The 14,139-nt window shown below is 36.4% G+C and overlaps 1 protein-coding gene across 6 annotated transcripts in view; it reads left to right on the top strand.

Moving 5' to 3' along the window:
• TXNDC16 (thioredoxin domain containing 16) overlaps positions 1-14,139 on the top strand; it is a 124,036-nt gene that overhangs the window by 42,085 nt on the left and 67,812 nt on the right. For all 6 annotated transcript variants that reach the window (XM_046647794.1, XM_046647792.1, XM_046647793.1 and 3 more), the window contains one exon: positions 2,958-3,108. In XM_046647794.1, the coding sequence (XP_046503750.1) occupies positions 2,958-3,108 (151 nt within the window). The remainder of the gene's footprint in view (positions 1-2,957; positions 3,109-14,139) is intronic.

The following is a 14,139-nucleotide window of genomic DNA, read 5'->3' as shown; positions in this document are numbered from 1 at the left end:
AAAACTTTGATGCATGTTTACTGTTTGTCTAAGAATTCATGTTTTTAACAATTTGAGAATTTTGCTGATAGTACCATAAAGCTTTACCGTAAGTGGTCGCCAAGTCTCAAGATAGAATGAGCACTACTTTAGCCAGTTGCTTTGCTACTCTCAATGTAGACTGCCAGTTTCCCAGCCTGGGATCAGGGAACCTGTTATTCTCCATCCTGTAGTGATTCTATGCAAGCCCCACAAGGGGTAATTGTTTGTACTTGCTCTTGTGTTACTAGCTTCTTTATTTTTTAGGTAATGAAGAATTACAAATATGCTGACACACTTAAAACACAGAGGGGTGGTTATTTATTGGCAAGGTATAGGTCTGTCATTTACCTTACAAATTCCCCTCAGCGAGATATTCTGTATCTGTTCTGATCTTTGACCAAACATGGTCATGTTCTGGAGGGGTTTTTGCTTTCCTCCATTTTTAAAGGAGAATTAAAAAATGTACAGTTATTCTGTTTTTCATATACTTTTGAGTATCTGATATATTGGAGATTTTTAAATTCTCATTTATTCATGGATAACAAGATGGTGAGGAATCATATCTGGACCTGATATGACAGGGAAGGACTGTGGATTCAGAATACAATAGTCCTATGACATCACTTCTAGATGAAGTAGTTGGCTATAACTGGGTTGGAGGAGAGGTGAATGCATTTTTTTCTTTCATTTGTTCATTCTTTCATTCAACAGATATTTATTGGATGCCTTCTTTTTGCTAGGCAGTATTCCAATATCTGGGGCTATAACACTGGATAAGTCTAGGATATTAATTGTTATATCATATTGGGCTTGAGTATCTTTGAAATTAATGTGGGTTAAGAAGGGTGTATATGATAGGTAGTACAAGAGGCAGCATGCAGTAGAGACAACCATACTTCTGCTACCGTCCCCTATTCCCTTCTTAAAGAATCTGTGTATAAGGCCAAGAAGGGTGTTACCCCCACCCCATACATGTCACAGTCAGTTAAATCAGAGGTGGCCACCTGACCTAGGGTCAACCAGTTCATTGGCTTACCTGAGCAAAGGAGATCTCCTCTCCCAGGAACTTGGAATTGGATGTGGAGAAACTGGATTATACAGTTTTTTGGCTCTCTTGCCCCAGGAGTGTTTTGCCCATGTAGAAGTAAAGCAGAGAAAGTTTTCTTTTTTGAAAATTATTTTATTGAGACCACGTTGGTTTATAACATTGTGTAAATTTCAGATGTACATCGTTATGTTTCTGCTTCTGTGTAGACTGCATCGTGTTCACCTCCAAAAGCCTAGTTTCCGTCTGTCACTGTACGCATGTGTCCCTTTACTCCTTTTGCCCTCCCCAACCCACTTCCCCTCTGGTAACCGCCAATCCATTCTCTGTATCTATGTGTATGTTTATCTTCTATAGATGAGAGAAATCATAAGGTATTTGTATTTCTTGGACTTATTTCACTTGTGTTTCTTTAACCATTGAATCTATTTGAAATTACTTTGTAATTAAATTTGAAATCAGTGAACCTTGGAGCTCAGTTTAAGCATCTATCAAGAATTAAAATAATGTTTTTTTTAAAGATTTTATTTTTCCTTTTTCTCCTCAAAGCCCCCTGGTACATAGTTGTATATTTTTTTAGTTGTGGGTCCTTTTAGTTGTGGCATATGGGACACCTCCTCAGCATGGCCTGATGAGTGGTGCCATGTCCGCGCCCAGGATCCAAACTGGCGAAACCCTGGGCCGCTGAAGTGAAGCGTGCAAACTTAACCACTTGGCCACGGGGCTAGCCCCTAAAATAATGTTTTAAAAATAAAAACTTGGGGCCAGCCTGGTGGTATAATGGTTAAGTTTGCACTCTCTGCTTCGTCGGCCCAGGATTTGTGGGTGCATATCCCAAGCGTGGACCTACACACCGGTGGCTCATCGAGCCATGCTGTAGTGTCCCACATACAAAAATAGAGGGAGATTGGCACAGATGTTAGCTCAGTGACAATCTTCCTCCAGCAAAAAGAGGAAGATTAGCAATAGATATTAGCTCAGGGCCAATCTTCCTCACACACACAAAAAAACAAACAAAAATTAAATAGAAAACCAAAAATTTGCAATATTTTGCCAAACCCTACTAGTGCCATATGGAAATTTTTTAAATGCTATTTTAATTTTGGCAAACTTTGCTTATCCACTATAAGTTTATCTTTGAATTCTCATATTGAATGGAATGCCAAAACTCAAATTATAAGCCATATTTGATGAGTTTTGTAATATTTCAGATACAGACTCAAACTCCCACAAAGTGTCACATGACTTTTATCTTAAAGCATGTTTTGACTGAAGTTATTCAGAACAGATTTGGGTTTAGATTAAACCCAGAAAATTTATGTTACACAGCTTTATTTAGCATAGGTCTAGAAAAGCAATTATCTTTGAAGATAATCTCATTGTCCTCAAGGTGACAGTCTTTTATATTAAAAAAAATTTGTGTAGACCCACTTAAAACCTAAGTTAGAAGCTACTATATTAAAAAGTTCAGGAAAAAAATTGTTTATATAACTCAAATTGTTTATATCCTCTTGTTTTCTTAGGTCCATTTTATTTTGTTTGTGCATGCGTTGCTTGACAATGGCGATACATTCTGAGAAATGGTGTCATTAGGCAATTTTGTCACTGTGCAAACATGATAGAGTGCACTTACACAAACCTAGATGGTATGGCCTACTACACACCTGGGCTCTATGGTACTAATCTTGTGGGACCATCATTGTATATGTGGTCCATCATTGATCAAAACATCATTATGTGGCACATGACTGTACTGTCTTAGGCTTTTGCTAAAACAGTAATTCAAAAGCATGAAAGTTAAGACAAAGAGATTTGTTGTTAAGTCTTTCTGGATGGTAGAAGGACCACACGTTGAACTTCAGTGGGTCTGTCTCTAATTTTTAATTTGCAGTGCCAAGGATATAGAATATGCACATCTCTACTTTTTTCATTGTAAAGTGGTCTTGGACTTGACCCAGCTGTGTAGAAGGACACTAATGGAACAGCCATTGACTACACTGAACATTCATCAATTTATTAAGACAATGGAAGCACCTCTGCTGGTATGTGTCTTACTTTAATATATTAGATAATTCATACATAAAATTTGTAGTTTTGATTCACAGATACACAGTTTTTCTTAGATGAGCTATATCTTTTCCCCTTTCCTTGGACATACGTCTTTCATTTAGGGGGATTTAGGAGTAGTTCCTTATTAAAAGTAAAATAGAAGATAGACTATTCATAAAATGATATTTTGCTGCTTTGAAATATTGTTGTGTTGAAACCCAAATATAGCCTTGTGTAAGTGGAAATATTCTGTGGTAGCTGTAATGAAGTGTGACCGCTCTAAGATCACAAAGACCACATCATGGTTAAGAAAAGACCTCTCTTGTGAATGTTTTGATCACTATTTTAAGAGTTGGTAAATATTGGAATTATAGTATTTTTGGTTCCCCATTTTTCTTGGTGTTATCCTGGAAGAACTTTATAGACTCAGTCGGTTATGGTGCTCAGCAGACTTTTCTTTCTGAAAGTCTGAAGGGTTATCCTGAGCACATGCAAAACCTTCAGTAGACCTTCTCACTAGTGTGCTCTCTTTTAATAAAAATGGTGCATGTTTTATAAACCAAACAGTGCAGCAAAGTACAGAGAAAAATTTAAAAGCCACGTAGTAATCACATCACTCAGAAATTAACTGTTGGATGCACACTAGTCATCTTTGTGCCTGTATGGATCCATAGAGATAGAGGGATGAGTGGATTAGTGGACGCATCATATTGCATGTGCTACTTTTTAGGAAGAAGTATTGTATTTAATCTTATTTGAATTTAATAGAAGAAAAAGAAACGTGAAACTAGAGGGTTTATGAAACTTTTGTAAATCATTTCGTCAGCTTTAGAGGGCTCATTAGGAAATATTCGCAAGTGTTGAAAATGATTATGAAAAATATTAAGAAATTAAAATACTTTTAAAAAACTATACATTTCCATTTTAGATAGTATTGATTTGCTCCTTGCTGTGAAAGATGAGAAAATTAACTTCGTACATTTATTTTCAACTCAGCTCCTCTTGCCCTCCTGAGTTTTGTTGATTTTGTGTTATTTTTACATTATTAAAGTTTATAATATTTATATTGTGTTCTGTAACCATAATTCCAACTTTAAGAAAAAGCCTTGCTTCCACGTTTAAATAGATTCAGAGCTTACCAGCCCCAACTTTACTGGCTTCATTCTTGATTTCTTTGAGTCAGTTTTTGTTTGGTTGGATTTTGGCTTCAAATTTTTTTTTTCTTTAAAGCAGTATATAGGTCTTTTTCCTTTCCTTTCACGTGGAGGGGGCTATGTATCTTACTTCCAGGGGGAGAATATACTCTGCATTTGTTTTTGTTTTCTGTTTTTTGATGAGGAGGATTTGCCCTGAGCTAACATCTGCTGCCAGTCTTCCTCTTTTTTTCTGTTGTTTTGCTTGGGGAAGATTAGCCCTGGGCTAACGTCTGTCCCAATCTTCCTCTATTTGGTATGTGGGATGCCTCCACAGCATGGCTGATGAGTGGGGTAGGTCTGTGTCTGGGATCTGAACCTGCAAACCCAGGTCACCAAAGCAGAGTGCACAGAACTTGAACCACTTGGCCATGGGGCTGGCCCTGCACGCTGTGTTTGTTTTGATCGCCCATTTCAGCACAGATCCTGAGGGAGAGACTGGTTCACTGTATAGTTCTTCACCATTTCTCTCCAGCCTCATCATCTTTTCTTCCAATACTGACGTATGATCAAGAATTCTCAAGATTTTGTCTAATCACTAGTATTGTTTTTGCCATTTGGGCAAGATTATCTCATCTCAAGCTTTACTGCAAAATCTTCTGTTTCTTCTTGGGCTACAACACTTTGGCTTGAAGTTGTGCCCCCTTCCTAAAGTTTCTGCTCATGAATTTTATTTTGCTCTGTTTTAAAACTATTTTTTGTTTTTTCAGATAGATAATGAGGAGGGAGACACTCTGATCTTATTTTGTTTTACCTATACTTACCAGGAATTATGTAATGTTAGTTTTGAAATTAAAAAACGAGAACTTTGGTGGCTGGCCCAGTGGTGTAGTGGTTGTTTGTGTGCTCTGCTTCAGCAGCCCATGGTTCGCGGGTTCAGACCTACATACTGCTCATCAAGCCCTGCTGTGGTGGTGTCCCATCCAAAATAGAGGAGGATGGGCACAGATGTTAGCTCTGTGATAATCTTCCTCAAGCAGAAAGAGAAAGATTGGCAACAGATGTTAGCTCAGGACCAATCTTCCTCACCAAAAAAAACCCCCTCGAAAACTGAAGATATCATAATGATTTGGGATTCAGTTAAGTGTGGCTTCACTTGACAGCATGATATGGCAAAAAATCGTGGGCACCATTTATATTGTATTCTATGTGAATTGCAGCCCCTGAAACATACATGTTGTAAACAATGCAAACATGCTATAAATACATATGAATGGTGCTCCCTGGAATTGTGCAGTGCAGGTGATCCTGGTCTAACCCATTATTCACCCAAAAGGAGTATTAATTTGGCAATCAAAGTCCCTTTTGAAGTGGGATTTGTTTCAACCCTCACAAAATGATGCATAAGCATATTATTTCCTCAGTGTGTTATTTGCTTGAACTCCTTTTTTCCTGGACACCTAGGGGAGTGGGACGTAGGATTCAGGCAGAGGTTCCAGATGCCTGAGTAAACACTGGGATAGGTAGGAATGGCCAGTAGCATGGAGTCAAGAAAGATCTGAAAGGCAAAATTGAAGGTCACTGCTGGGTTGGAGAGCCAATCTGAGAATCTAAACCTTAGTGTCCGCCTAGAAAGGCTTGGCAGTCTAAGAGGCACAGATCAGTGGACTTTTACAGATCAGAAGAGAGCAAAAGAATGCAGAGTACAGAAGAGGAGACAGCCTCAAAAGATTCCTTAAGACTCTTGGTGGGATAGCTAAGGCTTACCCTTTTGGGAGTGGGAAGATGTTAAAGGGTTCTGAGCTAGTTTGGGCACTTTTATGTTTTGGTAATTTAAACATGTGGCTGTATCAACATTTGAGGTTGTTTTTGTGCTTGTAGAAAATACTTGAGGTTAAAAAACAAAGTGAGGCCAAACACTTTTATAGGAAACACATCTTAGACCAAGATTTGGTGTTACTGGATATTGCCTTTTGATGTTATAGTGAGCTAGAGGGGAGTAGAGCGGTCCTGAAAGTTAGTCCCTACATTTAGTTACTTCTTAAGTTCTTATCTGCAAAGTCTTGGTCACAGTTTACTTTGAATTGGTGTTTCTTACTTTGTTCTTTTCTCCCAGCTGCACTAATGCTCATGACCCCATCAGGTTACTCGTCACCATTCCTCCTTTATTGTCTTCCACGTCAATTTAGATACAAGCCTTTGAGGTTCAGTCATGCTTGGGGTGTGTATGATTGTAAGATTCAGCCTAGGCTCATGGGTCCATGATCTGAAATAATTTTATATGTTTACATTATCTATAAACATTAATAAAAATGGAAACTGGCATTCAGACTTTTTTGTAAACTTTTTGTGTCTGATCATTGTAATTATATGTCTTATTATTTCACTTGTAAGTATATGAAAATAGATGCAGATTGGGTTTTTGTGTGTGTGTATGTGTTAAGTAGATAGATACTTGGACATTTAATTATTGTTGATATATAACGCAACTGTGATTTATAATCATGACGGGAGGTATGTAATTTTAGTCTTGACAAACTGAAAATCAATCTTCAGCATAGAATTTTTAAGTGGATTTCAATCTTAAATGGATTAAGTGAGATTCTGGCAGACATGCAGTTACCCTAGATGTATTGTTAAGGTTCCCAGCAATGAAAAGATGGACAAATAGTTCAGTTATTATCCTGTTGGATAATACCAAGGACATTTTGGAACGCTGATGATGTTCTCTATGAAGGACTCAATGTAATCTGATAGATAGAAAAAAAGACTTTTATCTGAATACCAAGAAGAATCTTCAATTGCAAACATCTGATAAAATGTTTAAAAATAGATAAATTTATATATTATATAATTTTTTGGAAAATTTAAATTTATTTTCTACTTTATTGAGGTCGCATTGGTTTATAACATTGTGTGAATTTCAGATGTACATCATTATATTTCCGCTTCTGTATAGACTGCATCGTGTTTTCCACCAAAAGTCTAATTTCCATCCATCACCACACCCCTTTCACCCTCCCTCCCACGCCACTTCCCATCTGGTAACCACCAATCTGTTTTCTGTTTCTGTGTGTTTGTTTCTTTGTGTATCTTCTACATATAAGTAAAATCATATGGTATTTGTACTTTTCTGAGTTACTTAGCTTAGCATAATACCATCAAGGTCCATCCATCTTGTTGCAAATGGCATAATTTTGCCTTTTTTTTAATGACCGAGGAGTATTCCTTTGTGTGTATGTGTATATATATATATATATATATATATGTCACGTCTTTATCCGTTCATCTGTTGATGGGCACTTAGGTTGCTTCCAAGTCTTGGCCATTTTGAATAATGATACAGTGAACAGAGGGGTGCATATATCTTTTCGAATTAGTGTTTTCATGTTCTTTGGATAAATACCCAGAAATGGAATAGCTGGATCATGTGGTATTTCTGTTTTTAGTTTCTTTTTTTTTTCACTTTTTCCTTTTTCTCCCCAAAGCCCCCTGGTACATGGCTGTATATTTTTTTAGTTGTGGGTCCTTCTAGTTGTGGCATGTGGGATGCTGCCTCAGCATGGCTTATGAGCGGTACTATGTCAGTGCCCAGGATCCGAACCGGCAAAACCCTGGGCCTCGGCCACAGGGCTGGCCCCTGTTTTTAGTTTCTTGAGAAATCTCCATACTGCTATCCATAGTGGCTGCACCAGTTTGCCTTCCTACCAGCAGTGTATGAGGGTTCCCTTTTCTCCACATCCTCTCCAACGTTCGTTATTTCTTCTCTTTTTAATAATAGATATTCTGATGGATGTGACGTGATATCTCACTGTAATTTTGGTTTGCATTTCCCTAATATTAGTGATGTTGAACATCTTTCCATGTGCCTTTGGATCTCTGTAAATTTTCTTTGGAAAAAATCTGTTCATATTCTCTGCCCACTTTTTAATCAGTTTGTTTGTTTTTTTGTTGTTGAATTCTATGAGTGTTTTATGTATTTTGGAAATTAACCCCTTACCAGATATACAATTTGTAAATACTTTCTCCTAGTTCGTAGGTTGTCATTCATTTTGTTGATGGTTTCCTTTGCTGTGCAGAAGCTTTTTGGTTTGATGTAGTCCCATTTGTTTATTTTTTCTTTTGTTTCCCTTGTCTGAGGAGGCATGGTATTTGAAAAGATAATGCTAAGACTATTGTCAAAGAGTGTATTGCCTATATTTTCTTCTAGGAGTTTTATGGTTTCAGGTTTTAGATTCAAGTCTTTAATCCATTTTGAGTTAATTTTTGTGTACGGTGAAAGATAATGGTCTGCTTTCATTCTTTTGCATATGGCTGTCCAGTTTTCCCAACACTATTTATTGAAGGGACTTTCCATTCTCCATTGTATGTTCTTGTCTCTTTCATAAAAAATTAGCTGTCCAGAGATGTGTGTGTGTGCATTTATTTCTGGGCTTTCAAATCTATTCCGTTGATCTGTGTGTCTCTTTCTCTGCCAATACCACGCTGTTTTGATTACTATTGCTTTGTAGTATATTTCGAATTCAGGGAGTGTGATCCCTCCAGCTTTGTTCTTTTTTCAGGATTGTTTTGGCTGTTCGGGGTCTTCTGTTCCATATAAATTTTAGGATTCTTTGTTCTATTTCTATGAAAAATGTCGTTGGGATTCCGATTGGGATTGCATTGAATCTGTAAATTGTTTTAGGTAATAGGGACATTTTAACTATGTTTATTCTTCCAATCCATGAGCATAGAATGTCTTTCCATTTCTTTATGTCTTCAATTTCTTTCAATAATGTCTTATAGTTTTCAGTGTTTAAATCTTAATCTTTCACCTCCTTGGTTAAGTTTATTCCTAGGTATTTTATTCTTTTTGTTGCAATTGTGAATGTGATTGTATTCTTGATTTCTCTTTTTGCTAGTTGGTTGTTAGTGTATAGAAATGGGTATGTTGATTTTGTACCCTGATACTTTACTGTATTTGTTAATTATTTCTAATAATTTTTTTGGTGGATTCCTTAGGGTTTTCTATATATAGAATCATGTCATCTGCAAATAGTGACAGTTTTACTTCTTCCTTTCCAATTTGGATTCCTTTTATTTCTTTTTCTTGCCTAATTGCTCTGGCTAAAACTTCCAGTACTATGTCAAATAAGAGTCATGAGAATGGGCATCTTTGTTTTATTCCTGTTCTTAGAGAAAGAGCTGTCAGTTTTTCACAGTAGAGTATGATGTTGGCTGCAGGTTTGTCATATATGGCTTTTATTATGTTGAGGTATTTTCTTTCTATACCCATTTTATTAAGTTTTTGTAATCATAAATGGATATTGAATCTTGTCAGTTGCTTTCTCTGCATCTATTGAGATGATCATGTGCTTTTTATTCTTCATGTTGTTAATGTGGTATCACATTCATTTGTGGATGTTGAACCATCCCTGTGTATCTAGAATAAATCCCTCTTGAACATAGTGTATGATGCTTTTAATGTATTGTTGTATTTGGTTTGCGAATATTTTTTTGAGGATTTTTGCATCTATGTTCATCCGTGATGCTGGCCTGTAATTTTCCTTTTTTGTGTTATCCTTGTCCAGTTTTGGTTAGAGTGATGTTGGCCTCATAAAATGAGTTAGAAAGTATTCCATGCTCTTCAGTTTTTCGGAAGAGTTTGGGAAGGATAGCTATTAAATCTTCTTTGAATGTTTGGTAGAACACAGCTGAGAAGCTGTGTGGTCCTGGACTTCAGCTCTTTGTGATTTTGATTACTGTTTCAATCTCTTTACTTGTGATTGGTCTTTTCAGATTCTCTCTTTCTTTGTGATTCAGTTTTGGGAAGTTGTATGATTCTAAGAATTTATCTGTTTCTTCTAGTTTATGCAACTTGTTGGCGTATAGCTTTTCATAGTATTCTCTTATAATCCTTTGTATTTTTGTGGTATCAGTTAAAATTTCTCCTCTTTCATTTCTGATTTTGTTGATTGGAGCCTTCTCTCTTTTTTTTTTAGTATAGCTACAGGTTTGTCAATTTTGTATATCTTTTCAAAGAACCAGCTCTTAGTTTCGTTGATCATTTCTATTGTCTTTTTAGTCTGTATTTCATTTATTTCTGTTCTGATTTTTAGTATTTCCTTCTTTCTACTGACTTTGGGCTTTGTTTGTTCTTCTTTTCTAGTTCTTTTAGGTATAGAGTTAGATTGTTTATTTGAGATTTTTCTTGTTTCTTGAGGTAGGCCTGTATTGCTATATACACTTTGATCTTAGTACCACTTTTGCTGCATCCCATTAGTTTTGGTATGTTGTGTTTTATTTTCATTTGTCTCCAGGTATTTTTTGATTTCTACTTTGATTTCTTCACTGATCCAGTAGTTGCTCAGTAGCATGTTGTTTAGTCTCCGTATATTTGTGACTTTGCAGCTTTCTTCTTGTAGTTGATTTCTAATTTCATAATGTTGTGGTTAGAAAAGATGCTTTGATATGACTTCAGCCTTAAATTTATTGAGGCTTGTTTTGTTTCCCAGTAGGTGGTCTATCTTTGAGAATGTTCCATGTGCACTTGAGAAGAATGTGTGTTCTGCTTTTGGGTGGAATGTTCTATATATATCAAGTCCATCTGGTGTCATCTTTCATTTAAGGCCGGTGTTTACTTGTTGACTTTCTGCCTGGATGATCTATCCGTTGGTGTAGGTGAGGTATTAAAGTCCCCTACTATTATTGTGTTGCTGTCAATTTCTCCCTTTAGGTCTGTTTTGTTGGTCTGTATACTTTGGTGCTTATATGTTAGGTGTGTATATATTAATAAATGTTATATCTTCTTGGTGGAATGTCTCTTTTACAATTATATAATGTCCATCTTTGTCTCTTGTTATCGTTTTTGGCTTGAAATTATTTTGTCTGATATAAATGTGGCTACACCCACTTTCTTTTGCTTACTGTTTGCTTGGAGTATCATCTTCTCTCCCTTTACTCTGAGACTATGTTTGTCTTTAGAGCTGAGACATGTTTCCTGGAGGCAGCATATTGTTGGGTCTTGCTTTTTAATCCATCCAACCACTCTGTGTCTTTGGTGAATTCAGTCCATTTTCTTCTGGAGTGATTATTGATATATGAGGGCTTACTACTGCCATTTTATCTTTTGTTTTCTGGTTGCTCTATATTTTCATTGTTTCTTTTTCCTTGTATTTCTGTCTGCCATTTCAGTTTTGCGGTTTTCTGTGATATTTTTCTTCATTTTCTCTTTATTTATGATTTGTGGGTCTGCTCTGATTTTCTGTTTTGTGGTTATCATAAGGTTTGTATACATGATCTCATAGATGAGATAGTCCTTTTTCTGCCAATAACATCTTATCTCCTTTAGCCCATGCAGGTTCCACCCTTTTTTCTTCTCCTTCTATGTTTTTGTTGCCACAAATTATCCTTTTTTGTGTTGTGAGCTTGTGACTAGGTTGAAGTGGTTATAGTTATTTTTGGTGCTCTCTTTTCTTTTAGCCTTTATGCTATAATTAAATGTTTACTAACCTATTCTGATCTAGAGTTGCAATTTTCTGATTCTGTCTATCACCTTGCTCAAAACTTTGTAAACCATGCATTTTTTTTTCCAGGTAGGAGGGCTCCTTTCAACATTTCTTGTAAGGCAGGCCTCTTTTTTATTTTTATTTTTTTAAAATTTAAACAGTATATAGCTTTCGGATGTATACCATAATATGTTCTGAATTCTGTGTAGATTAGATCATGTTCACCACCCAAAAACTAATTATAGTCCATCCCTTCACATGTGAGCCTAATCAGCCCTTTTGCCCTCCTCCCCTTCCCCTATGGTAACCATGAATCCATTCTCCGTTGCTATGTGTTTGATTGTCATTGTTTTTATCTTCTACTTATGAGTGAGATCATATGGTATTTGACTTTCTCCCTCTGACTTATTCCACTCAGCATAATAACCTCAAGGTCCATCCATGTTGTCCCAAATGGCCAGATTTCATCATTTCTTATGGCTGAGTAGTATTCCATTGTGTATAAATACCACATCTTCTTTATCCATTCGTCCCTTGATGGGCACCTAGGTTGCTTCCAAATCTTGGCTATTGTGTGTAATGCTGCAGTGAACATAGGGGTGCAGGTATCTTTATGCCTTTGTGTTATCAAGTTCTTTGGATAAATACCCAGCAGTGGGATAGCTGGATCATATGGTAGATCTATTCTTAATTTTCTGAGGAAACTCCATACTGCTTTCCATAGTGGCAGTTTGCACTCCCACCAGCAGTGTACAAGTGTTCCCATCTCTCCACATCCTCTCCAACATTTGTTGTTTCCTGTCTTGTTAATTATAGCCATTCTGACTGGAGTGAGGTGATACCTCATTGTAGTTTTGATCTGCATTTCCCTGATAGCTAATGATCTTGAGCATCTTTTCATATGCCTGTTGGCCATCTGTATATCTTCTTTGGAGAAATCTCTGTTCAGATCATTTGCCCATTTTTTAATTGGGTTGTTAGTTTTTTTGTTGTTGAGCTGTATGAGTTTTTTGTATATTTTGGATGTTAACCCTTTATCTGATATATGGTTTGCAAATATCTTCTCCAAATTGTTAGGTTGTCTTTTCCTTTTGCTGATGGTTTCCTTTGCTGTGCAGAAGCTTTTTAGTTTGATGTAGTCCCATTTGTTCATTGTTTCTTTTGTTTCCCTTGCCTGGTCAGATATGGTACTTGAAAGTATGCTGCTAAGACCGATGTCAAAGAGCATACTCCCTATGTTTTCTTGTAGAAGTTTCATGGTTTGGGGTCTTACATCCAAGTCTTTAATCCATTTTGAGTTGATTTTTGTGCATGGTGTAAGGGAATGGTCTACTTTCATTCTTTTGCATGTGGCTGTCCAGTTTTCCCAACACCATTTATTGAAGAGACTCTCCTTTCTCCATTGTATGCTCTTGGCTCCCTTGTCGAATATTAGCTGTCCATAAATGTGTGGATTTATTTCTGGGCTCTTGATTCTGTTCCATTGATCTGTGTGCCTGTTTTTGTGCCAGTACCATGCTGTTTTGGTTACTATGGCTTTGTAGTATATTTTGAAATCAGGAAGTGTGATACCTCCAGCTTTGTTTTTTTTTCTCAGGAATCCTTTGGCTATTCTGGGTCTTTTGTTGTTCCATATAAACTTTAGGATTCTTTGTTCTATTTCTGTGAAAAACGTTGTTGGAACTTTGATAGAGATTGCATTGACTCTGTAGATTGTTTTAGGAAGTATGGACATTTTAACGATGTTAATTCTTCCAATCCAAGAGCCTGGAATATCTTTCCATTTCTTTGTGTCTTCTTCAATTTCTTTCAACAATGTTTTATAGTTTTCAGTGTATAGATCTTTCACCTCTTTGGTTAAGTTTGTTCCTAGATATTTTATTCTTTTTGTTGCAATAGTAAATGGGATTGTATTCTTAATTTCTCTTTCTGCTACTTCGTTGTTAATGTATAGAAACACAACCAATTTTTGTATGTTGATTTTGTATCCTGCGACTTAACTGTATTCCTTTATTGTTTCTAAAAGTTTTTTAGTGGCTTCTTTAGGATTTTCTAGATATAAAATCATGTCATCTGCAAAGAGTGACAGTTTCACTTCTTCTTTTCCAATATGGATACCTTTTATTTCTTTTTCTTGCCTGATTGCTCTGGCTAGGACTTCCAATACTATGTTAAATAAGAGTGGTGACAGTGGGCATCCTTGACTAGTTCCTGTTCTTAAGAGGATAGCTTTCAGTTTTTCTCCATTGAGAATGATATTTGCTGTGGGTTTGTCATATATGGCCTTTATGCTGTTAAGGTATTTTCCTTCTATACCCATTTTTTTAGAGTTTTTATCATAAATGGATGCTGTATCTTGTCAAATGCTTTCTCAGCATCTATTGAGATGATCCTGTGATTTTTA

Source organism: Equus quagga, chromosome 20, assembly GCF_021613505.1.
Source record: "Equus quagga isolate Etosha38 chromosome 20, UCLA_HA_Equagga_1.0, whole genome shotgun sequence".
Classification (NCBI taxonomy): domain Eukaryota; kingdom Metazoa; phylum Chordata; class Mammalia; order Perissodactyla; family Equidae; genus Equus; species Equus quagga.
This window is presented reverse-complemented; position numbering and strand designations above follow the sequence as displayed.